General features: G+C 46.7%; 1 protein-coding gene across 3 annotated transcripts in view; it reads right to left on the reverse strand.

The window, feature by feature from the left end:
- Positions 1-2,530: 2,530 nt before the first annotated feature.
- Positions 2,531-25,387, reverse strand: part of midn (midnolin) — a 32,232-nt gene continuing 9,375 nt past the window's right edge. For all 3 annotated transcript variants that reach the window (XM_074635669.1, XM_074635668.1, XM_074635670.1), the window contains 4 exons: positions 16,099-16,656; positions 13,803-14,025; positions 13,238-13,561; positions 2,531-6,150 (listed from right to left, as the gene is read on the reverse strand). In XM_074635669.1, coding sequence (XP_074491770.1) covers positions 5,888-6,150; positions 13,238-13,561; positions 13,803-14,025; positions 16,099-16,656 — 1,368 coding nt within the window. In that variant the 3' untranslated portion in view covers positions 2,531-5,887. The remainder of the gene's footprint in view (positions 6,151-13,237; positions 13,562-13,802; positions 14,026-16,098; positions 16,657-25,387) is intronic.

Consider the following 25,387-nt stretch of genomic DNA (forward strand, 5'->3'; position numbering starts at 1 on the left):
CATTACCAGAGTCATCTCTGCAGAAAGAAGAAGGGAGACCAGGCATGAGAAAAGGCCAAGGGACACATTTCTAGTCCTTGGCCATTATCAGTGAGTGAAGGTGTAAACAACATTATCTGGCTGGAACACATTTTAATGTGGAATTAACAACAATTTGAACAAATCCTTTTTACAACAAAAGCATTGCAAATTAGTTCACATTAGCAACAAAATAGGTCTGAGCTGAAGAAGTGAGATCATTGCTGCCTTTTTAAGAGACGTGTATTATGTCGGTCTGTCTATTAGAGCTGGGAAGATACACCTATCTCCTGACTCAAATGAAGCAAATATATTGATTCTGGCATTAAAAAAATGATTTCAAAATTGTTTAAAAAATCGCGATACATAGGTGAATGTATTTTTTTTCCTCACCCCTACTATCTATATAGACAGTGCAGAAGCAGATGTCTGTCATCTTGCTATGTTGCATCTCTCACACTGTGCATGCCCTGTTATTGGCGCCCTGCCTGAGCCATGCTTTTGACATACAGTCAGCTCTCCTCTTTCATGTTCAATCCTCTCTCAGCTATTTCTTGATGCTCCAAGTCAAGCTCCGTTCTCAGCCTCGCTGCTTACAAAAGCGGGGAGCTACAAGTGCTGCTTCAAAACACCTTTTGGTGTAAGTACATGTGTCAGGAAGCGGGGCTTCACATCAGGCACGGCTCTTTCTCCTTCTCCAATCTGTCACTCCACTTCCATATTCTGTCTCATCTTGAGCCGGGCTGCACTCGCAGATGTGCTGAACATTTCTGTTGGCTCTCTCACTGAACTGCCCCCCCGCCCCCGCCCCCACCTTCAACCTCCTTCCACACAAATCTTTGGTCCCCGGCTCTTTTCACTGACATTTAGCAGGTTAACCAAAAGTCTAAACTGCTGTTGTTGGTTAAAAACTGCACCTGAACTTCGGTATTCTATGCAAATGTATTATTAGTGGTGTAACGGACCATAGTTGATCGGTTTGCCGTATTGCATTTCACATTGATCAGGGCTCTAGACTAACTTTTCCACTGGTAGCACCCTCTTTCCGTTGGAGAGCCACTGCTTGACATCCTGCCTGGTAAAAATTGAACTCGCACACTCCCAAAAAAAGGTTGCATATGCGACCATTTTGGTCGCAGTCCAGAGCCCTGTTGATGCTCTCATTTTGTCTTGTGTAATAAAACCAGCGCACACCTTTCCTTATACAGCGCTGCGTTTTCGTTCCTGCTCGCAGGCCAGGGTCTGCCGCTCAGTGTGGAAGGATCCCCTCGCTGGCTGGCTTTCACCGGGAGCATTTCCTCTGCGATGGTGCACCGCGACCAGCTCTAGGTCGGCTTGGAAAGGCCCGGGGTGAAGGTGGTGCTTTACAGCACCCCTCGCCCAGACCTCGCCGCTTTTTAGTACTTGCTGTGACCTCTGACCCTGAGGGTCCCGTCTAAACCCACCTGACCCATCTTGAAACACGGACCCTGTCCGCTTACCATGCCGTGATTAATTTTCTATACAACCAATGCATTTATGAATAAATTGTTTAGAAGAGCACAGAGTTCTTCATAAGATCTAGCCTCTTCATTTTTACTCAGATTGATGCATTTAACTTTAAAATGTAGGCTACAAAGTTTTCTTTCTAAATGCATGATGTTTCCAAAGTCAATGAATAATCGTGTTAAATAACCGTGATTATGAATTTTGCCATAATCGAGCAGCCCTAGTTGTAATCGGCAGGAGGAGAGCTGGTACCGTTGGCAGCACCAGAGCTAACAGCTTACGTACGGAGGTTCCATTGAGTTACATTATGATGTGTTCAGGCTCTATTCGGTAAAAAATGGATATTGTGCGAAGGTACACTATAATGTTATCATAATGTGTTCAAATGTAATCCTGTAAAATGTTTTTTTTTTTTTTTTGGCGAGCCACTTGAATAAATACAGTTGTTTGAAGGAGAAAATGTGAATCGGGGTATCTGTAAAAGTTATATTTGCTACCTTTTTTTTGCTGATTTGATCCTTCACTCAAAAGCAGAATATGATTCGAACTGGGAGTTTTGTGATCTGTTGCACCCCTTTGTATTATATAGGAAAAAATGTCCAAAAACATATTTATTTGGACTCAAGGAACTCAGATTAGTATTAGGAGCAAAAATCAGGATCAGGCCACCCGTATTTTTGACTGAGCTCTTTGACTGTTCTTTGTCCTTTCGCTCTGGCTTAGCGGCCCCAGACCCCTTGGGCCCCTGAGCCTCTACCCAGTAGGCTCATAGTAATCCATTTATCGGCCCCGTCCACCCCTCAGCCAGCCGAGATGGTTCAGTCCAATCATCAATTACATCAGCTTTTGATACAGATGTAAGGCAATATTTTATCAATGCAATTCCAAGCTTTTCTAGGTTTTCATATGTTACTCATATCACATTACCTCATGAAATAGATTCTCACATGAAATATTAGACTGAATAGCAGCTTTCACTCAATGTTATTGAATGGGCTCGTAATGAATACTCACGGAGACAACCTGACGTACTCATTTTGTTTTTTATTTATTTATTACCTAAAAAAAGAAAATGTTCTATCACAAGTCACACTGAAATGTATTGCTTAAGAAAAAAAATATATTCATATATTTTTTCTTTTTTTTGTCTTTTTACATTTTTTTTTTTTGCTTTTTTTGCTTTTTTTTTCGGAAACATGTTTCGTTTCCATTATATTCCACCAAAACAAAAAAAAGTTTGTTCCGGACACGAGCATCAGCTGCTGCTGTGTCCCGACAACCTTCTCCCCCGCTTTTTAAAAAAATGCACAAAGAAATACATAATTCACAGTTACCATTTTGGTTTCATAAATTAATACAGTCACACATGTGCTACACCGGTCTAGAGCTAGAACATTGTAAATTGTATTCTTGAATCCTGTTATTTTCAATAGTTGGCTACAAGAAAGAACAGGCAACTTAAATGATCAGAATTCCACCAACATACTGTATTTTTTATCCTCTCTGTAATGCTTTTGTCATCTTTTTTGTTTTGTTTCATCTTTTTGAGTTTCACACAGAAGTGAGGCACACACAGAGTATAGTTCATACATATACAAAACAAAATTAAATAAAATTTGGGAGGGGCAGGGGATAAATTGTCCGTTAATAATGTTGTATCCAAGGAAAAAGGAAGTGCATGTAGTCTGGAGTCCTCAGAGGACCTTTCTTTCTTATTCAGGGCTGTTTCTTGCCGTCTAAGTACTGTGGTGTAAACTTCCTCAGTTAGCATACGTTACACAGACTTGTAGCCTTTTGCAGCTTGTTGGTGGGAGGACTGAGTTAAGAGGGATGTGAGGTTCGGACAACGGAGACCAACAAGCATGGCAACACAATGAAGAAATGGGACAAAGACAGTATTTGAGGAACAACACCAACTTTTGATTCACTCAAACAAGCTTTTACCCCTTAAATCTACGACTCTCGTGGCTGCAAATACTACAGTCCTGTGTATCAACCAATGAAAACAAGCTTAAATCTGACACTGACACAGCAAGGGCAACATTTTTAAGGCACAGAAGCCTTGACATAATAGAGACTCCACCAGCTAAAAGCACTAAACGACAGATGCCCAGTGTCCTCAGTGACAAAAATGGCGCCTTGATGACAACAAGTTAGACAACGATGCACACAGAAAGTTTAAAAACCCCCAAAAAAACACATTCCCGCCCCCATTGTCCCCAAGTGTCTCATTTTTTTAGTGAAAGGTAAGGCCACTTAAAAAAAAGATGAGGTTCACCAAAAAGGTAATCTCTCACTGCAATCTCTGGGAGTGCAATTGTGGTAGGGTGGTCGATCGATCAGACAGACAGACAGATAAAGAGACAGACCAGACGCTTCTCTCGAGTTTGACGGACAGTACTGTGAATCCGCTGGTCTGTTAGTTCCCTGCCAGAGTACGTCGACGCCAGCCTCGGTTGGCGTTCGGCCTGGGAGGAGGGGAGGTGGCGAAGTTCCGTAGGGCTGTCTGGGTCCTTGAGAGTCGTGGGGGGTAAAACCAGCGCTCGGGGAGTGGAGAGAGAGAGAGTCCGTTGCTCTTTGCTCATCATCATCTTCATTGTCACACAACAGGAATGTTCAGTGCTGAGCAAGACGCGAGTCCACACTTAACTTCATCTGTTTTGGTTTTGCGTCGTTAATACTTTAGCAGGACACCGTTGTTCTAACATTGAAAAATCAAAATTACAAAAAAAAACCTATCCAACAAAAGCAGCATTGATTATTTTTCTTCACAAATTCATGCATGTTGTTAACCTTCATTCCCACAGCACCAGTTTCTTTTTTTTGTCTTCCATCAATAGAAAAAAAAGATCAGTGTAATTCACACTTCTGCATGCAAAGAAAAGTCACTTTTCCCCTCTCGCTTTTTTTTGTTTTCAAGTCCCCATGTGTAGCAGCAAAACTGTGAAAGACCTAACCTGATATGTCAACGGATGTACTGGTGGAGGCACTAGATAATGATGCTGGATACAGATCGCACTTCTTCTTCTTCTTCTCCCTCTTTTGCCAATAAAAAAATAGTCATTATTATGAGGACTTGTGGTAAAATTTGATGTTTTATCCTGTTGTGATATAAAGTAGTGACCCATGCATTCACTGCAGCTGATCTTTGAGAAATTATGGGGTTATTTGGGAGAAGACAACTCGGACAAAAACTTGGGGTATTCTAAATCAATTTACACTAAAGTCAAACATACACACACCCTCATAAACCTCTGCCAATTAATTGTCACATTTATGTACACAAACTAATACAACAAGTCCATTCAGGTCTGTAAGACATGAGGTGGGCTGGATGAAATTTATTTATCATTTGTTGTGGCTGGACGACTATAATTGATGAAGGAGCTGACGAATGATTGAATGGATTTGTTGGTAGTCAACGACTTGACTGAAGCCACGGCGGGCTGCTGTTTTTTGAAAACAGCAGATAGGAAGAGAAATAAAAAATAGATTTTATTTTTTCCATATACATTTTAAAGATTTTAAAATCCTCTAAAGCACTTTAATATTAATTTTACTCATTAATCATTCCTATCGATACCCTATGTCACTGAGGTTGATATCAATACTTCCATTTTTTATTCCATTTCAGGCCCCACCTCCTTCTTGCACACTTTGACCAGCTGTTATAAATCAAGAAAAATGTGCAAATCAACAACTACTTTGAACTGTTATATGAAAACCTGAATGCTTTGTGAACAATGCTACATATTTTTTTTGTTTATAAAATATAATAATATGTTTCAAAATGGAAAAAAGAAAAAAAAAGTTTAACCACCCCGTAACAGGTAAAAAGTAGACTCTGGTTGGTGAGTTTTGAGATCGATAAGAATGCCCGTTGGAGTAATCCATAGTTCGGCACTTTCTGCCATTCTTGTGAATAGGAGACACTGAGGCCTCTGGTGCTCCCGTCCTGTTAATAAGTCCAGTGTGGATCTCTTCATTGCTTTCCAGAGTGCACTTTAAAAAACAAATCTTAGAAAAGAAAATCTGAAAATACCACCACCACCACCGCGAACCACCACCCACTGAATTCTGCTATGCTCAAGTTCAGGTATGTAGTCACACCGTAAAAAGTCTTGTACACTGTTGAGTTCGGTTGTTGCCTGTCCAAATCCAAGCATCAAAAGAAAGTCCTCTTGCTATTGTTGCTGTTTTTTCACAAACTGTGAAGGACAGAATGGGATTTAAAGTCTGCAGGGAGCCTTATATTTCACGTGACAGACGCCAGCCTCAACTTCCTCTTTGCACAGTTCTCCTGCCAATCCAATCCCTCAAAATATATCTCTAAGTAAATCCCGAGCACATCTTTGAACGTATCCCCCAGCGTGTGGGATCTTCAGGCCATGACGAACTCGGGCTTCAAGTCAGCCTTGACGTCGGGCTTCCACACCGAGTCGTCAAAGTCCAGGTCCATGGAGCCCTCGCTGGAGATGCTGCTGTTGCTGTTGCTGCGTCCGGCCTTGCGGTTGGGCAGCCACTGATACGGAGCGCGCTGGTCCCGCCTGGCCTTCCTGCGAATACGCTTCTGCTGCATCAGCAGCTGCAGGCGTTCCACCTTGCAGCGAGTTGCACGGTTCTCGGTCTGACGGACGCGGTCACCTGGACAAAGGAACAGCGGGAAAGATGGTCAGTTTGCGTGTTGACTAGTTTGTTTACACCGAACAGAATTAACACTAACTAAAGGATTGAAAAGGATGTCAATATATGTCTTTGTGCTTTAGCGTGTGTTGAGCAGATAAAGCAACACAGCCTTGACGTTCCCTTGGCTCTGACATACACACACCATGTGCACAATGTGGAATTTGCTGCTTAACCTCCCCCACCGAGCCTCATTAGCCCCCTCGGTGCCATTTCATCCCCTTATCGCCGAGTGGGGAGACCTTCCTAGACCTGAGTCTCCTTGAGAACCAATATAGGCCCCAAACATACAAAACACAAACCAGAGAAGACACATTCGCATAGCTGCCTATGATAGCCTCGCACGTAATTGCGGATGACATGCCTCGGTGGCTGGATGTGCTGCTAAGTGCATTTCTAGCTGTTGATGTGCCTATAGGAGAGCCCGGTCTCGAGGGAGAGGCCTCGCACCGCACTGTGAATGCTCTCCCACAGTGGCCGAGTCGAGCCTAATTCCATTTATACGTATATTCAGAGGGCTTGGAAGGAAGGGAAGGCAACCGCAATCTATTAGCCAGCTCCATTAGTATCTGTCTGGGAATTAAATAATTAAATAATGGGCTAGAATGTCAATAAACCGAAGCACAGCGGCCATCTCTGCCTCTGCTGCACAGCCGAACACACACAAACACACAGAAATCCGCATTCGAGTACATCATGCATTCACACAAAAAACACATACACAATGTGCACGCACGTACACAAACACACGGATCACGGGTGCACGCACGCACGCACACACACGGCGACGGCAGCAACAGCCGCAGTAGCTTTTAACGTGGATCGATGGCAAATTAAAAAGACCTATTGATTAAACCTTAGCTCTAGTGCAGCCATCCATCTCGGGCCCGGGACAACGCTATTGGCTTTCAATAGAAAATGCAAGCGAATGGAAATTGTAAGCGGAGAGAGACACAGGGAGAGATTGGGTTTTTTCTGCTATTTTTTTTTTCTTTATTATGGCTGTAGCTTCCCACTCTCAGCTCATTGACCCAACACCCCCCAGCCCCCTTCTTTCTCTCTCTCTCTTTCCCCCTTTCACCCCCGTCCTCCTCCTCCCTCCCCCAGCTCTTGCCCCATGTCTCCCCAGAGACAGCTAGGTGGGGCAGTGTGAAGAAGCAGGAGGCGAGAGGAGAGAGATGGGGGGTTTTATGGGTTAAGGAATTCCTCCCCCAGGGGCGAGGGGGATAGAAAAAAAGGACGGAGGAAGAGGGTGGAGGGTAAAGGATCAGCCGTAGGTGGCAGTTTTCCGAATCGATCGTGCCCTCCTCTGCTCTTCCCCCCCATCGGAATGAATTCCGGACTCTGTGTGGGCTTAATTTACCTCTTTCCCTCATTTGCTTATCGGATCGAGCAGCGCGGACCCTTTTCTCCAGCTATAAATATTCACCGCGGCCTGGCGGTGCATGCTAAAGGACTAAACTGCCATCAAGCAGCCTTGATGCTGCTTTTTCGAGAGCAGAAAGGAAGTGAACAGCGAGTTAACAGAAAAGAATACTTCTTCACATTACACTCAGACAGACTGGGGTTTTTCCACTTCCTGCCAATGTGTTCGGTCCCGATACAAACGTATGCATCCAGATGTCGTGTGTGTGAGGGCAGCGTGTCATCTCTGGAGAACCGGGGGTATACCAAAAAAGGGGGTTGGGGGGGTTCTCTCCTACATTAGAGCCATTGTTCCGCTGCCTCAGCTCCATGTGACATCCACATACGCTGCCGCAAGGCTTTGTTCCCTCTTCGGTCCTCCCTCTTCCCCTTATTCCCCAGCTCTCGCTAAGCTACAAGCGAAACCGCCCCTCGGCTGTGTCGAAATATGGCTGTACACAATGAAACGGCACCAAGCCAACACATGCCTACGTACAAAATCTGTTCGTCTGGTACAGTTTGCCTGTCTCAGTTCAAAATTCTCTCTTTATTTCACCACTCAGTTACGATCCTGCTTTCCTAAGAGGTTCATTTATTCAGACAGTATCTAATAACAAGGCACACACAGCGTTAAGGGCAGTTTGGTGGTGCAGTAGGTCTTGGCCTTTGTCTTGGCAGGATCCCCGAGAATGTGGAGCTACACCAAATTGAGTGTGTGTTTGTGTGTGTGTTTGTGCGTGTGTGCGTGTGCGTGTGTGCGTGTGTGGCCATTCATCAGCGTCACTACCGGAGCCCTGGGCGGCTGGGCCGGACACAGCTGGCCGCAAGGATCTCCAGACTATGTTTATGACAGTAGGGCTATTATTAGGGCTGGCTCAGAAGGACAGACTATACACACACACACATACACACAGGCTGGCCCAAAGCCTGGATGCAGAGACTAAAGTTTGACGTGAGCACAATAACCTTGGAGGACCCAGAGAGAGTTGGGTAAGAGACATAGGGAATGAATGAGAGAGAGAGAGCGAGCGAGAGGTTCCTATACAACCCTGCGTGACGCTGAAAAGACAACATATCTTTTCCTGGAAGATATCAAACAGTAGACAAGTCAAGGGCACAGAGAGGAAGGAAGTCTCCTTTTCCTCCTCTCTCTTTTTTTTTTTTTTTTACCACTCCCTTTCCTGCCAATCACACTAAAACTCGCATAATTTTCCATCCCCAAACTCTCCTCTCTGAGGACTTTGACACGGGCCCTGTAAATACGCCGGCCGAGCGCTGCAGAGAAAAACAGACAGAGAGCGAAAGAAGGGGTGATCTATGAATAATCGATGCGTCAGTCAGTTTTCCTTGCCTTTGAGCCCAGCCCAGCAACACAGCAAGGATTGAGATAGGGAGCACATGGGGAGGGTGGTGGGAGGAGGAGGAGGAGGAGTGGGTGGAGGATGGAGGTAGAGAAAAGGGAGGGAGGAGGGCTGCAGTGTGCGGGACGCGCAAGGAGATTAAAGGAGCTTCTCCTTTTATTGATCGTATAAAGATTGGCCTTCATTTGCAGTTGTCTTAGTGCTGTTGTTTGTTTGTTTGCCTTGATAAGTCTTGTGATCTTGCAGAGAGAACATTGTGTTTGCTCAGCATCGAGGGAACCGGGGGGGAGAGAGGGAGGGGAGGACGGAGAGGAAGAGGAGGAAAGAAAATCACATTGCAGCAAAGTCAGCCTTGGTTTCCTCTAGTGTTACCCTCTCTCCCTATTCTAGGGGTTAATGATGTACGGGCAAAAGTCATATCACGATAATTATCGCAGTATTATCCTGATATTGGTATGCGACAATAGCTGTAGTAGTACTCAAACAGTGAGTCCAGAGGCTAAAGTGTTTTAGTAAGTAGTAGTTTCAGAGTGTCTGTTTTATATGCACAGTAGGAAGCAAAAAATGGATGGAGCTAACACCATCAAATCAGACCAAACTCTCCATATCTCTCAGTCAAGTGTTTAGGGGACCAGTACAACAGGTCAACAGTTCCATGTGAAACCACTCCGGAGTAAAGTTCAGCCATACACTTTGGAAACCTGACTGGAAAAAACAATCAAGTTCAACACCCGGCAAATAAAGTGTAAACCAACTAATCAGACACAAACTGAAGCAGCCAATCAAATCGGAGCTAATATGACAGCCAGTGAAAGGGCATTGACAGCCCTGCAGGGACACAAGCTCTTCAATGACTTTTAGACTTCATTTGCATTCTCTCTCTCTTTCTCTCCCTCGCTCTCCTTGTCGACAATGAAAGGGCACCTGATGTGCTTGGCTGGCTACGCTAGATCGCTCTGTGCTGCGCCGCGTCGTCGGGGCGTTCGTCGGAGTTACCGGGTGCACGTGTGTCACACCGAACACCCCCGTGTTTGTGACGAGAGGAGTAAAGCCTATCGGTGGATAAAGTGCGGTGCCTCGGCCAAACAGGTCGGGGCTTAAACACAGGACTCAATGAGGTTAAGGCCGTAGGATCTTTCCCTCCCTCCTTCCCTCCCTCCCTCCCTCACTCCCTCCTCCTTCGGCTTGCCCGATCCCAGCCAGCACGAAGCTAACATGACCTGACAAATCGAAAGGGGACAGGAAGGGGGTGACGGGATGTGGAAGGGAGAGGAAGGGGGTGCTGGAGAAGCTTTCAGAGCTAACTCTCTGTGTGTGTGTCTGTGTTGAACTAAGGCAGCTGCAGTGGGAGTGGGACTAAAAGGCAGCCCTATAATCCCACCGCCCTCCCCTCCTTTGCCCCACAATGGCTCAGCCTGGTGCCCTGTATGCAGCCCCTGTCCCTGGCCCCTGCACAATGGCTTTGGCTGGGCAGGGGGCTGAAGGGCTGGAGAAGGGGGGGGTCCACCCTACTCAGTGAAGGAATTTAGCTAACAATCAGCCTGCCAGGCCACGCTAAAGCCCTCCTGTTCAAATCCAACACGAGTCCCGGGCCGGACAAATCCCCACTCAGCAAAACTATACAGCAACGCCGTGAAACCAAGCTAGTCGCCGAAGACTTTAACCAGGTTGAGTGTGTGTGTGTGCAGCTTTTTTTATTTACGCTCGTCTTTTTCCCCCACGCACATGAACTTGCAGCGGAAAGGGTAAAGGCTCTCAGGAGACGGCCGAGCTATGTGACATTTTCAAGAGGCTGTTTCAACCCGAGTTTGACTGCACACACACACACACACACATTGGGTCAGATGGGAAGCGCAGGTTCTTCCTGCAGCTGAATGAAGGCAGGTTTTCTGTGAAGCAGAGTTAAGCCGCGGTGTTAAGTCCAGTAAGTCTTCCATCAGGTGTCGGGGCCGATAAGGCCGCCTGAGAGCGCTTAGTCATCGGCTTCCTCGGGACACCATGTGGAACGGGATACAAAGTCGGCACGCAGCCTCCGTCCACACAAACACGCCGGCACGTTCATTGTCTTAGGGAGCGAAACTGTGCTCGGTCGGACGGGTCACCCAATCGCATCACTTTCTGGAAGTGAGCAGGAAGTTGGACGGAGGCAGTAAAGTCGGAAAAAGGACTTCTTCACCCTCGGTTAATCAGTGAACAGTTGGTAGACTGATGGACAGGATACAAACACCCATGTGATGAATAGAGGCTTAGTGTTGTGGTTTTAAAAAAAACCCTCTTCCTCCTCCTCCTCCTCCTCCTCCTCCTCCTCCTCTCACTGCCCTCTACTTCACAAATTCTTTTCAGAGCAACATTTCGGAATAAATCTATCTATTAAAAGGCCAAATGAACACAGACAATGTATTGATGCACAACCCAGACGTGGAAAGAGAGGGAGGAAGACAGAGAGATGGATTTTACAGACAAGGCTGTTTTTGGACAGCATGAGGGGGAAACAGTGGCGAGTGTAGACGAAGAGAGAGAGATGACCAGAGTGCATACTCGCCAACCTTGAGACCTCAAAAATAGGGAGGATTTCAAAACCATAGTGGGGGGTCTGGGGGTCTTTGTTTCCTGCACCCTGGTGACTTTTAAAGAATGAAAATAGCTAAATATGAAGTACACTGCAACAGCATTTTTATGTTAAATAGGCCTACTTTCAATTTTGCTTTTAATAATTCGCCTCTCTTGTGTGAATCTCTGGTATAAACCAATCTTTCTCTTAGTACTCTCCATTTCTCTCTCCGTCTCTCACTCATGAAGACCCTTTCAGACACAACTTGGCAACAGCACCACTGTGCTCTGAAAGCGCAACTCAAACCGCGTTGTCACGAACATCTCTCCCTACGGGAAACGGCATTTGTTGTAGCTCTATTGTCGTCCGGGTGGAAACAGTAGGGCTTATAGACGCTGATCAGTGCCAGGAACAGGTTGAGTGAAGGAAAATGGAAAAAAAAAAGGTGTGAACATTTGTCATAAATCAGGAGAAATACAGGCAGAATTATGACCCTGGGAGGAAACCGGGAGAGGGGAATGCAAAATGGGAGTCTCCCGGGAAGATCTGGAAGAGTGGAGAAAATGGGAGTATGCGTGCGGGGACAGTGAAGGAAAGGTCTTCCCTGAGTTAGGAAAATAAGCCTGTGTTATTCCAACTGCTCACTGAACACTTGTAAGGGCACTCAGGGTGACGCAAAGAAATACTGAACATTCCCGGTCAATCTGCTGAAACTAAAACACTCCACTCTGTTTGCAACTGAAGGTCATAAGACAACGGACAAAGCCAGAGAGTGACAATAGAAATGTATGCTCTTGCTTTTTCAAACATTAAACATAACTCACTGGGCCCTCCCTACCACACTATTCAACAAAACCTACCAGCTAGATTTCCTCACCAGGAGATAAGGAGGCAGCGGAGGACAATGCTGTTTCTCTCAGCACAGCCAGTCTAACCTTACAACACTGACTGAATGTTATCGCTTCTGGACATCTGTCTGACACTCAACATCCTGTGTCTCTGCGAGGCAAGGAGGTTATAAAACAAACTCAGGATCATCTGAACTCCCAGCACCTGCCCAGGCCCACCCCCTGGGGCATGGGTATGTCGGGGTTTGTCCGGCCCCGGCCCGTACATGCCCCAGCTGCAGCCAGCCCTTCTTTAAGGAGGCAGGTTAAATCACCCAAAGCCTAATCTAATCTAAACATAGCCCAGCCCAGGCTTGAAGGGGTAAACCTATCTCCTTGGCGCACAAAAACAAAGCCAACTCCGTTGCCTGACAAGTGAAGCCTGACTGAACAGGTTTGGAGAAGCTTGAATTGCATTACTAAGGAGACCCCCCCTTCCTCCTCCTCCTCCCATCTCTTCCTCTTCTCCTCTGCCTCTACACCCAGGAGAGAGATATGCATTTTTGTTCTTTAATCTGACTTTTCTGTTCTTGTCGGTATTTTAAAGAAGTGTTTGATGCTGCAAAATAATCCCAACAGGACTGATAGCTAACCGCGATGAGAATAGAAACAGAAAAGACAAAGGTGACGATTAATTCTTCTGTAGGTTACAAATGCAAGAGCAGATCTCAGTAAAAATGACTTCTAGACTGCAGTCGTTTCTCACACACACCCCTCCAAAGCTGTAGCGACTGCAGGAACATCTGCCTCAAGGGATGCACAATGATTTAATGGGTGTGCGTGTTTCTGTTTGTGTCCCTGACGTGCTTGCGTGAGCAGAGGGAGCGCGGTGTGGAGTCACTCACCAGGGGGTTTGCACATGCGGATCTGACTCTGGCACTGCACCAGCGGATGAAGGGTCGGCGGAGGGTTGCTAGGGCTGCTGGCGGGCACAGAGGTAGCTTTGGCAGAGAGGCCCGTCATGCCAGCGACTTGGGGCGAAGGAGGCGGCGAGGGGGACGGGGAGGTGGGCGAGCCACACTGGGTCTGGTAGCGGAGCTGGGTGAGGGAGGGGGGCATGCCCTGGTAGTGGCGCGTGGCGCTCAGGAGGTCGTTCAGGATCTGCAGGATGGTACCGATGTCTCGTCTGGGACGCCCAGTGCTGTCCTGGCAGTTAGGGTGCAAAGTGCCTGAGAGAGGGAGCAAGTAAGACGGATAAAGTGTTACACGTGATTTCAATAAAAAAAGCATAAAAGTCAAAGCATTCCTACATGCCCACGGCAGACCCTGAGAACAGACGGCGTGTTGAATGTTCTGGGTGTTTTTCGTGAAGCATGCTCATAAAAGAGGCTTCCAGCTGGATCTTGCTGTGTGCAGGCGTTATTGCTTAGAGCGGCAATAAATCTTAATGGCGGCTCAGTGTCCTCTCACCTGAAAAGGTCCCTGAGAAGACTCCGGGAGCGTGGTTGACGAAGCTCTCAATGATGGCGCCAGGTTTGCGGGAGCGTGTTGAGGGACTGCTGCCACTGGTGGGGCTGGTGGGGCTGGCGGGGCTGGCGGGGCTGGCGGGGCTGGCGGGGCTGGTGGGGCTGGTGGGGGTTGGGGGGCAGGTGGGGCTAGTGGGGCTAGTGGGGCTGTTGGTGCTGCAGTTAGCCTGGAAGAGAAAATATTAAATAGCATTAGAGTGAGGCTTCAGGGAATGGAGAAACACATCTGTACACAATCCCATCCAATTACTGTGTTAACACATACAGTGGAAACTGCTGATCGTGATCACGGTTACAGTGATCAACTGCTTATATGGATCAAAAAGCTTGGGACAGAATCATTCCTATAGAAATGCTATTTAAATAATTTGCTTATAGTAATCAAGTAGTCCACTTACAGTGTTCAGTTTAGGTCTTTTTATACATGACAACATATGGAAAACCATTTTAAAAACTATGTTAGACTAACGTTAGTTGAATTTTTATTTTGTTTTTTTACTTTACTCCCTTGATACTTTGCCTCGCGGATACCTGTGCTGCGTGCACTTTGATATAACAGGTAAAGGAAAGTCATTTTCTCTGAATAAGAGGCGCCTGTCTGCCTCCATGCCGCTACCGAGTGACCGAACGAGGAGCCCCAGCAAAGGGACGCTGTTCTGCATGTACGCTCGCGCTGCAGAGTCGTACAAAAACGGCAACGTTTCACCCTCGATGAGGGAAAAGGCAGAAGTAGCGAGCCAGTAAATAGCGAACTGGTCCGTTTCATTACTTTGTATTCATGTAATAGATATACAAATGTCAATTAGATGGTAATCTACATGTCAAATGATGCACAACAACAAAAAAATTGGTTTTAATAATCATCCGCTTATAGTGATCAATTTGACCCGGACAGACGTGATCACTATAAGCGGTTTCCACTGTGCGTCATTCATGCATAACTTCTGTGAAATGTGGACATCGTGTTCTGACTATAGCCCTTATATACACAGTACATGATGCAAACCCTGTCCTGAGGATACCTCAATGAGTTCTGAGCTTTACTTCAGGTTGTTTACTAACACCTATACTTGCACTATGTAGGTAACCTATGCAATGAAGGCTGATGGTTATAAGAAACCACAGGAAACCGGAGCTTTCTTGCCATACTATACCCCTCAAGCATTCAGGATGTCTTGATACCTCAAAGACCAAACTTAGCAGCTTCACCTTAGCTTAACTTGGATCCCTCAACTGACATCTGAGAGTGAAATCGAAACCCGGGCAAAGGTCTCTGTGTTTGTGTGTGTCACGCATGTGAAAGCCTAATGGGGAATAGCCATTTCCGTTTTCTCACTACTAAACCGGCCCGTCTCTCTGTTTTTCTTGTTGTCTCCCACATATTCCGCTGACATCTGGTTCTTATTCTCTTTCCATAGGCCGGAGCTCGGGGAGGTAGAGAAAGCATAAACAGCAAGTGTGGTTGGTGGAGACGAGTGAGTGTGTTTTGCGTGCAGCTGTGTCTTAGAGTTATCCAAAGTTAAATAAACGGTTGTAAAGGTTAATGATAAATGGCTGACAACGTTGAGGTTAATGATCGCATGAAAAACCAACTCCGATTCATTAAATCTGCCTCTCTTTGAATTTGTTTATCTCCCCTCGTTTCCCCCTCGTACGTCTCATTGGGCAGGGTGAGGTCATACGGATGCCGTGGCCGTCCTGGTTTATGTGTGTGTGTGTGTGTGTGTGTGTGTGTTGGCTTGTTTGTATGTATTTGGGAAGCAGACTGCACTCCGGTGACTTAAGTGCACTGTGGTTTGGAAGCACACAATCACATGCAAAACCTTCTCCAGACCTGAGTAAACCACGAGTTCGCCCTCGTGCTGCTGGGATATCCCGCTAATCTAATCAGTTTAATGGAGGATGATTCATTGTGTGCATGGCTCTTGGGTCAAACGGCCATAACCCGTCCCGTCCATTGTTCATTCATGAGCAGGCTAAGTGCTTATGATGACATCAGCAGTGTACAAGTTAAGCTATGTGATATCTCGATTCTGGCACCCAACAACACAACAAGATGACATTTTCAATGTGTAACTTTAGCCCAGTGCTAGTGTTTGCCACCAGTCTTTCTTTTGTTTTGCCTCCAGCTAACACAGTGTCGTAATCATGACGTCAACACAAAAAGGGTGAAAGAAAGACTTCACAGTGGTAGAAAAACATCAACAATTTGGATTACTAACAATATTTTTGAGACTTACTTCAGGGCAGAGGACCGGGGCTACGGGGCTGGCCTGGCCGATGTCGTGGCTGGGTTGGCTTGAGGAAGGCTGGTGGTAGTGGTGGTGGTGGTGATGGTGATGGGCTGGAGAGCGGAAAGGACCTCCAGGGATGTTGGCCGGGCGAGGGGAGTTGGGCTGAGGAGGGGGAGTAGGGGGGCTACAGTGAGCAGTGGAGGGCGACTGGTGGTACATGGGGGGGAGCGGCTGGTGGTGCGCGGAGGGCAGGGGGAAGGTCGGGGAGCCCGGGGGAGTGGGGGAGGAAGGGACCAGGTGAGGCTGGGCCAAGTGGGGGCTGGTGTGTGGATGATGGGGGTGGTGGTGGGAGTGCGGGTGAGGGTGAGGGTGGGGAACGCGGGGCTGCCCCGTCGTGGGCTGTCCCATTGCGGCCTCAGCGTTGCTCCGGGTGATGACGTGTCTGTGCTGGAGCTGGGGTCCGCCGGACTGCTGCGCCGCCAACTGGAGCTGGACGAACATCATGTGATCGCCGACACGCAGTGCCAGGGTGAGGGGAGAGCGGCCGGACAGGAAGTCACTGACCTGAAGGGAGACAAGAGAGAATTTAAGCGATTAAATATTTTGATATATATCGATTGGCAGCCCTATTACTTTAACAGAATAGTCAAAATCCAACAAAATAAGTAATACATGCATGATTTATTGGTGCAGCGGTATTTGCAAACTAAGTCTGCATCCAGATTTTGTACTGAAGGCCGAAGCCTTTCAAAAAGAGAAAAACTCCCCCCACGCATATTGACTTCCTCCTTTGTAAATGAACAGTCTGCACCATGGATGGCAGTTAAAATGCACACAACAGTGCTTTGAGCTCCCCCTCTCATAGAGACACGGACACACCACATTAGCCCATAATGCAATCAATCACCATTCTGTAACACTGCTCTATTTACATCTGCTGGGGAGCAGTGGATGAGGAGACCTATTGGAAAACACACACAAATAGCGCCCACTCTCGCTCGCCTCCCACTGCCCCTCAGTCCGCTCTTAGTCAGCAGTGTCATTCAGCTCAGAGACAGAGGCCACCCTTCTGTCTGGCCCGGGGCCTGAAAAATCAGTCCCACGTCCAGGAAATACACCCCGCCTGCCTCCCCGACACAGAATGGCCGATTGTCCGCGGCGGATCTGGAAGGGCTGCCCATTTTTGGAGCTCTGGCAACGACTAATAGGAGCCAAAGTGTGGAGGCCTTCGCTGTCCCACCCGTGGACCCGGATGGACACACACACAGGATAGCGGAGTTGTCACGACTTGGCTGGAGGATTCACACTAAACAACAAAAGTTCTCTTGTCCCCCCCTCTCCTGCACGCCTGTGGCTCCGTTGCTGTGTATTGCCTCTCGCTGCTCAAGTCTGTGCATTTATTTTCTAGTGAGAGTCATTCTGGGGTCAGAAAGCCTTGAAGACTCTGCAGTAATGACATCTCAGGTTCTCACCCGAATAGAAGTAAACTGAAACAAGCAGCGCTGGCAAATACAAGGTGACGCCTCTGTCCAAAAGGGTTTCAACAACCCCTACTGCCTGTGTGCTTTCAGTCCCCAGAGAGGCACGAAGGGAGGGAGGGAGGGAGGGGGGACAGGAAGACAGAAGCAGCACCGAAAAGCTGAGAGCACAAAGAGGACGGGAGATGGAGCGAAAGAATAACGACAAAACAAGTAATAGAGACATACATACAAAGACAGCAAAAGAGAGCAGAGGCCTCACTCCCCCCCAGACCCTGCAGCCTTTGGAGTGTGCTTGTGAGATGTTGGCCTGTAGTTAACCCTGTGAATCACCAGGCTCTGCCCTCCATCACTTCTCTCCCTTTTCTTCTGCTTATTTATTTCTCTATCGACCGCTGCCTCTCTGTTGCCAGGGTGACCTTTGCACATCGGTATTGACATGGTGTAGAAAAAGAGGACGGAAGGAGAGGCAGGTGAAAAGGACGAGGAGGGTGGGGGGGGGTTGGGATGATCTGATGGCTGCATTTCAACATGTAAGTAATCAGCAGCAGAAATCAGCATAAAGGATGCTGCAGGATAAACAGAAACTCAGCCTTTTCACAGAGTAAACTCAGACGCTAAAGGCTTGTTGATAGTCGAGTCCACACCCATGATTACCCTGTCGGGGTAAGACAATAAAGTCAGCAGGGCGCGGTGTGAAGTGAGGAGGAGAACAGGGCAGGGCGCTACCTGAGATGGCTCGAGGAAACTCCCTGAGTATAAAAGGTCACCTGCTTAGACAAGATGTGTCTGTTTGACACCTCGGGGGGGAGGCGGACCTCTAAAAGTGGGTGGGGGAGAAAGAAAAGGATAAAGAGAGAAGGAGGGGGAGGAGGAGATGCCGACTATGTCTGTGACTGACAGCTGTCAAGAGAATGAGTCGACAGTTTGCCAACCCACAACACACACAAACGAACACGCATATAGTCAGAGGCCCTGAGGGAGGCCATCAACCCAGTGTTTAGTTAAAGGGAGGGAGGAAGATGGTTGGGGGGGGGAAACACCCCTGGGAGGTGAGTGTCTGTTTGTCTATGGTGCTGTTCAGACCTCCGGTCCTGTATCTACATTAGATTGTAGATACCTGACCCGAGCCCGACGGGATGTTTGGTTTCGGGTTGGGTTCGGCCTTCTTGACACGATGCTTCAAGTTGTTTTTAGTGAAAATATAGTGTTAAAATCAGTCAAAATGATAGACCTACTGTCTGTAGTCTGAACCAAGACGGCAAATTTTATTACTCCTGACAAAAGACCAGATCCACTCCTTTCCTTCTTACCTTTCACAATAAAAGCCCTAGAGATATACGGATATACTGCGTAACTGACTACCAGAGGCAAATTCACTCAGGGCATTTCGCTAAAAGGAAAACTAAAATAGCTTACAGTAGTTTAGGCTATACAACAATTTAATAATAATAAATATTTTCTTGCATTTTCATGTTGTTTATTTACTGGTCTGTAAAGGCCTTTATCCACATATATCCAGACTCCAACATCCAGTAGAGACCGGTTACAGATAACACCTGGCATCAGAATCTGCCTCAAGTGACTGCTTGGGATCGTATTTCACTTCCCTGCTTGCATTTGATTTTTATCTCTGAAGAAACTGCAACTGCTGCTAAACAGAAGTATTTGTGCTCACTCCTAGAGCATACAGGAGAGGGGCTACTTCTACACTTTGTCAGAGTTGTTTGGAGGAGGCAAATAAACCATGTGTGGGACAATTGTCTTGCTAAATATGGTTTGTGTTCACGCTGTAGTACATATGTTGAATCCCGAGGAGAATGAAGTCAAGTCTGAACAGGGCCTTTGCCTCACCGCTCGGTTTCTGTGTGTGTGTGTGAGAGAGAGAGAAAGTGAGAGAAAAAGGCCGACAGTGACAGCAGGAGAAACAGAGAGGAGGCTTGATTACTCTTATAATGACTAGTGTGGATTATTCAAAACCACCAAGATGAAATTCATGTACTCCTACTGAGCTCCCTACACCACATGGCAGGCTACAAATTAGCCTGCGAAAGCGAGAGAGAGGGAGAGGGGCGAGCTTTCTTCTGGCCGTCTGTGGTGGTTTGTTATGAGAGACACGAGACGGGGAGAGTGGAGGGCCCCGCTTTTGTTGTGTTAAGGCAGACAGAGAGAAACCAGCCTTTCATTGTCCTCTTTCTGATGCAGCAGCAGTGGTATGCAGCCTGAAGAACAAGGTGTGCTTTTGCAGTAGGGCTGTCAGTTAACGCGATAATAACACGTTAAGGCAAATTCTTATAGATACCGAAACTATAAAACCTAAGGAATCCATTGGTACCAACCATGTCATACTATCTTGTTGCGAAGGAGGCTAATCACATGCAGTTTTGAGCAAGTCATAGTCAAGTCAGCACACTGACAGCTGTTGTTGCCTGTTGGGTTTGAGTTTGCCATGTTGTGATGTGAGCATAATTCTTTATGCTAAATGCAGCACCTCTGAGGGTTTCTGGACAATATTTGTCTTTGTTTTGTGTTATTAATTGATTTCCAATAATAAATATTTGAATATATTTGCATAAAGCAGCATATTTGTCCACTCCCATGTTGATAAGAGTATTAAATACTTGACAAATCTCCCTTTAAGGTTCATTTTGGACGAATACAAAACGTGTGATTAATCGCAATTAACTATTTTAATCGATTGACAGCCCTAATTTGCAGCAAAAAAAAAATGCATAAGATGATTTTACTCCAGGAATTTGATGGACGGTGCCGTGACAGAGTCTACTCAGTGACATCCAGGTGTTGATAAAGAGCCGTTCCACTTAATTGCTCCTCTTTAACAACTGACCCCAGAGCCGGCGCCATCAACCATTTTGTTATAGTCGTCGGGGTCCAGGAGGTGCTATTTTGTTTAGCAGGAGGCTTCGGTTGCTATGCAGTGATGGGGGAGAATATGATAAGGGGCAGCCGGGGGAGGAGGGGGTGGAGAAAAGATGGAGGGTGGGTGGCATGAGAGAAGAAGGGAAAAGGGATGGTGAAGGGGGGATGGGGGATGCGGGCGATGGGGGTAGGGTGTCAGAGTGGTGGTGGGTGATGAAATATTCAGTGAGAGTGTGCCTCTGGCTCCTTCCCCTCTTTTTTTTTTTTCTTTCGACATCTCTGGCTGACAGTTTTATTTATTGGGGTCCCTGTGGTTCAAGGAACTCATTTGCAGTCGTTCTTCCTTTGCACACTAAGCGAACTAAGGGAGGGAGATAAGGAGTGAGGGAGGAAGAGAGAGGCTGAGAGGGAGGGGAAGATAGAGAGCGCTGGCAGCACTGAGCTGACATTCATGAACAACTGAGCAGCTTTGTGCCAGAGAAAAGAGGATAGAGGATTGGAGGGCGGGACAGGAGGGTGGAGAGAGAGGGACGCCTTGAGAGGAGGAAGCCATTCTGGTTCCAGCTCACCTGTCGAACCTCCAGGTGAAGGGTACGCTTCAAAAACCTGCTTATTAACCCGCCTATCGACCTAGATGTTTTGATCGCACCAGGACGCTATTGATAGTCTCTGTGCAGACGCACACCGGCTAAAGATGCAATAACAGCCTCTCAAAAGAAAAAAGGAAAATCAATGACTTGCATCATGCCCCAAATCCTAAAAGCAGCCGGGGGGCTCTTCAAAGGCCCCCATTAGAAAGATAGGCGTCTGTAACGCTGCCTGATAAGAAACAGAGGGGCCTGGAAGGAGCAAGAAAGGACCAGCTGGCCATCGCTGAATTTGATCGGCTGCGTGAAAAGCGAGATCGGAAAGGCAAAGTTCAGGATGATCAGGTTCCCAAAAATAAAGCCACTCCTCGCTCGACAACTGACCGGCTACACTGAGCCGATTCACATGCCCATACACGTCTCTCAGCCCTCATGCATTAGCTCCGATTCAAGGCGAGCAACGGCAAAGATATCCTCATTTTCACTAGTTCGCCTGCTGCTCACGCTCCCCTCACTCTACTGGATGCCTTTAATACCTGCCGACTGATGCAGTTTAATAAGGATCCCCGTGATGGTGGAGAAGAGCATCACTTAAAAGATCAGCAGTCTCTGTACCCAGCAAGACAAATTTGTGCGTACTTGTAAAAACATCATCAACACCGACAAAAGAAGAAGGAAATAGCATCTTGATAAAGTAAGTGGGTACAGGCAAATGGAGGGGAATGATGGAGGAAAGATGGCTACTGTGAAGGTGCAAAGAGTCAGCCGATTAGACTGTTGTCAGGCTATTAAATAGGCGTTATCAGTCGCTATGAGCACCATAGATGTGGGTCAATAGGGGCCTACTACGCCCACTAGTAGGTTTTTATCATCAATTCACATGGTAGATCACCGATAGAAGGTATAAAAGAACCTCTAGCAACCGTAGTAATTATGACAGGAGCAGAAGCGGAAGTCAGGCGCTGTACTATAATATAAACAGTATGAAACACCGTAAAGAGTAGACGTCGGGGACAATGGATCCGACACAAAAAACAGGACAATCACCACAAAACACAGAGCTTTTACTCAGGAGACCGGAGTTCGCATCCCAACAATGTGAAGTTGTCTTTGTGTTCGTAGTTAATTTAACTCAAACCACCAGATTATGGAGAATAGTGTATATGGACAATGAACTGCACATGACTGTGTGTAAAACAGCTCGATGCAGATGGTCAATATGCTTCTTTTTCCAGCCCTGCACCCCGTATACCGCCTTATCTCGATGCTAGTTAATCAGCAGGATTGACACTACTGGAAATCATTGGAGAGTAATTGTATTGAGGATTTGGGAGTGCAAGGAATTGAAAAATGACTTGAGTCGGTTTGTTGGTCAATAAGAGAGGATCTTCCCCCTTTTTATAGCTCCACCTGTCTGTCCTTCACGCTGCCATTGAAATGAAGGCTTTTTATATGCATGCGGCATAAGAGAGAGGGAGCCTTTGCTCTTTAGAATGGTAATTTGTTTTGTTGTTACCTAAATGAAAGCTACAGAAATTAATTGTGTTGCAGGACGTGTAAATCAAATTGTGTATGGAGCACAAGACAATGCTGATCTGAAGGCCTATTCAGTCCCCGCTCATGTAAATCCTGGCCTTGAAAATTGCATTAATAAGCTGATCACGCAGTATTCTTGCACCTGTGTAATCCCCTTTGTGATGCTTAAATGCACAGTGGGAGGGGGGGGTGCTGGGATGGGTGGAGGGAATCAAGGTGTGTTGTGGGGCAATCAAGGGATAGATGGATTTTGCAGGGGGTTTTTCATTGTCCTATTGTGTATATGCATCTGCTCATGCATGTGCGTACGGCAACATCCATTTTTAATGTCTGTGTTTTTGTGTGTTCCACCGCTCGGCGGCCAGGGGAGTCTTATTTCTCCACATTTGAGTCGTGACTGTCATTTCTTTCCATTCCCCGGCGACACTGAGCTTTTGTGATTTAAGTAGCAGGCATCGTGACTAGTGGGGCTACTGTGTGGGAGGATGGAGGCCAGGAATGTCACGTCTGATAGCCACCACCAAGACCAATGAAGTCAATTAGGCATATGGCGCTGGTGGAACAGAGCAGCACGGGTCAAAATAGCCAGGTCGATCCACTAAGTCATACAAAAAAAGCACACTTAAGAAAAGGGTTTCCTGCCTGTTGGGCTTCAGTTTCCCATGTTATGATTTGAGCATATTCTTTATGCTAAATGCAGTACCTGTGAGGGTTTCTAGACAATATTTGTCATCGTTTTGTGTTGTTAATTGATTTCCAATAATAAATATATACATACATTTGCATAAAGCAGCATATTTGTTAATGTATATATTATTATTAACAAATATTTATGAATGGTCAATCAATCAACAATCATGTGATTAAATCAAATATTCAAATAGATCAAATATTTTAATCGATTGACAGCCCTATTATATAGAGTAGTATCTTCATTGAGCTAGCTGGCGTTGGCCCGCTTCATTGATTCATTGCACGCTAGGTTGTTAACTTTAGTCTGTAGCATACGTGCCAGCTAGCTAGTGAGCTAGTTTCAGTGTGCTGCTGGCTAATCCAGTCGATCTGAAGTGAACCAGACTGACTGATGAACCCAGCCGCTGTTTCTGGAAGAGGAGTCGACTAGTCCAGTGGTTTTCAAAGTGGGGTCCTTAAGGGGGTTCCAGGGGGTCCCCAGCAATGGGGGAATCATGTATTATCCCTATAATTACATCCATAAGAAACACAATGACAGAATGTTTGACTATTATTATCATCATGGGCTCACATCCCTCGTTTTGATTTCCTTCCCTCCATTACATCCTCGCCTGTATTTCTTCATCTGTGAGTTACCCATGAGCTCATCCTCATCCAGAACTTGCACACATACATCGCTATCCCTGTCAGGCCCAATGTGGCACCCCCCTCCCCAAGGGAGGCGGAGGGGAGGAAATGACGGTGAGGGTGACCTCAGGGGTGACTCCTCACAGATTGTTAGATCCTACTAGTTTGCATCTGCTCGCTTCTAGACACAATGACAAAACTGTGCCATGTCGTTGCTAGAGGAGGAGGAGGAGGAGGAGGAGGAGGAGGAGGAGGAGGAGGAGGAGGAGGAGGAGGGGAGTGGATGAGGACAGGAGGTGCTTGTCGGCGGGAGCAAGAAAAGTAGAGCAGATATGTAACAGCCTATTCCACGGGGACATATGGAACGGCAACACGCAGCCTCCTCCCAAAGCAATCTGTGTTAGCGTTCAAGGCAAAAATTTGTCAATGTGCAGCCTGCTGAGCCTCGCTGCAGCTGGAGATTGATTTTGAAAACCAGTATGCACCACTGTAGCTGCACTCAGACGCCTATGGATGTATGGAGGGATGAAAGGGGATCGTGGTTGGGGGGGGAGGAGGAGAGAGAGGCAAACTTAAAGAGTGACCCTCAATTGTTGTGTGTTTGAGGGGTCTGTCAGCTGGGCAGGTTTGGTGCTTTAAGACAGGAACAAAGAGGTGGCTGCAAGGGGGGAAGGGCAACGGGGGGATGGTAAGGGTGATGCCTGCCTGCCTGCCTGGTTGGCTTTTATTCTAACATCAATGTGCATCAATGAGCAAATAGTCCCTGTGTGCTGAGAGGGACACATAATCCTTCTCTTTCTGTCAAATACCAAGATCAATAGATGGAGAGCTGATGTCACTGTCTACCCAGAAATCCTGAATATTGCTTTCATTTCCCTTTCACTGCTTGTCTTGTAAGTATACATTCATTTTACTACCAGGATCAGACATTTCCTCATTCTCTGAACTCAATCCTCAATCCTCTTAAATATATCCTTTCAATTCTGCTGTGTGTGTGCGTGTGTGTGTGTGTGTGTGTGTGTGTGCACGGCTGCATATGTAAGCTGAACACACAACCTCTATTTAGCAGACAGAATGAGAAGAGGGGAAGCACAGGCAACTGTATTTTGATGGGCTGTCAGGAAGCAGCAGTGGCTTAATACAGCTTAGATGTCATGCAAAAAAGAAAAAGTCTAGTGAGATGCCAGAGGAGGAATTAAGGCGGCCCAGGATTGTCCTTGCTAAAGAAGCCGGTCAAACCGAGGCAGCTAGCCGGACTTGCAAACCACAGCACATTTAAATTATAGGGCCCTAGGAGAGCTGTTAAGCAGAAACAAGAGAGGGAGAAGGAGGAAAAAAAGGGGGGGAGACGGAGCGAAAAAAGAAAAATCCCATTTCGATAATTGCCGGGGCTCCATTTCCATAAAACATTTTCTATCTAACTCGCTCCGCAAAAAAGTCCAAAACAGCTCTGGAAGCTGTCATGTTCTGCTTGGTTAGCTAGCTAGCTGCTAG

Source organism: Sebastes fasciatus, chromosome 5 (assembly GCF_043250625.1).
Source record: "Sebastes fasciatus isolate fSebFas1 chromosome 5, fSebFas1.pri, whole genome shotgun sequence".
Lineage (NCBI taxonomy): Eukaryota > Metazoa > Chordata > Actinopteri > Perciformes > Sebastidae > Sebastes > Sebastes fasciatus.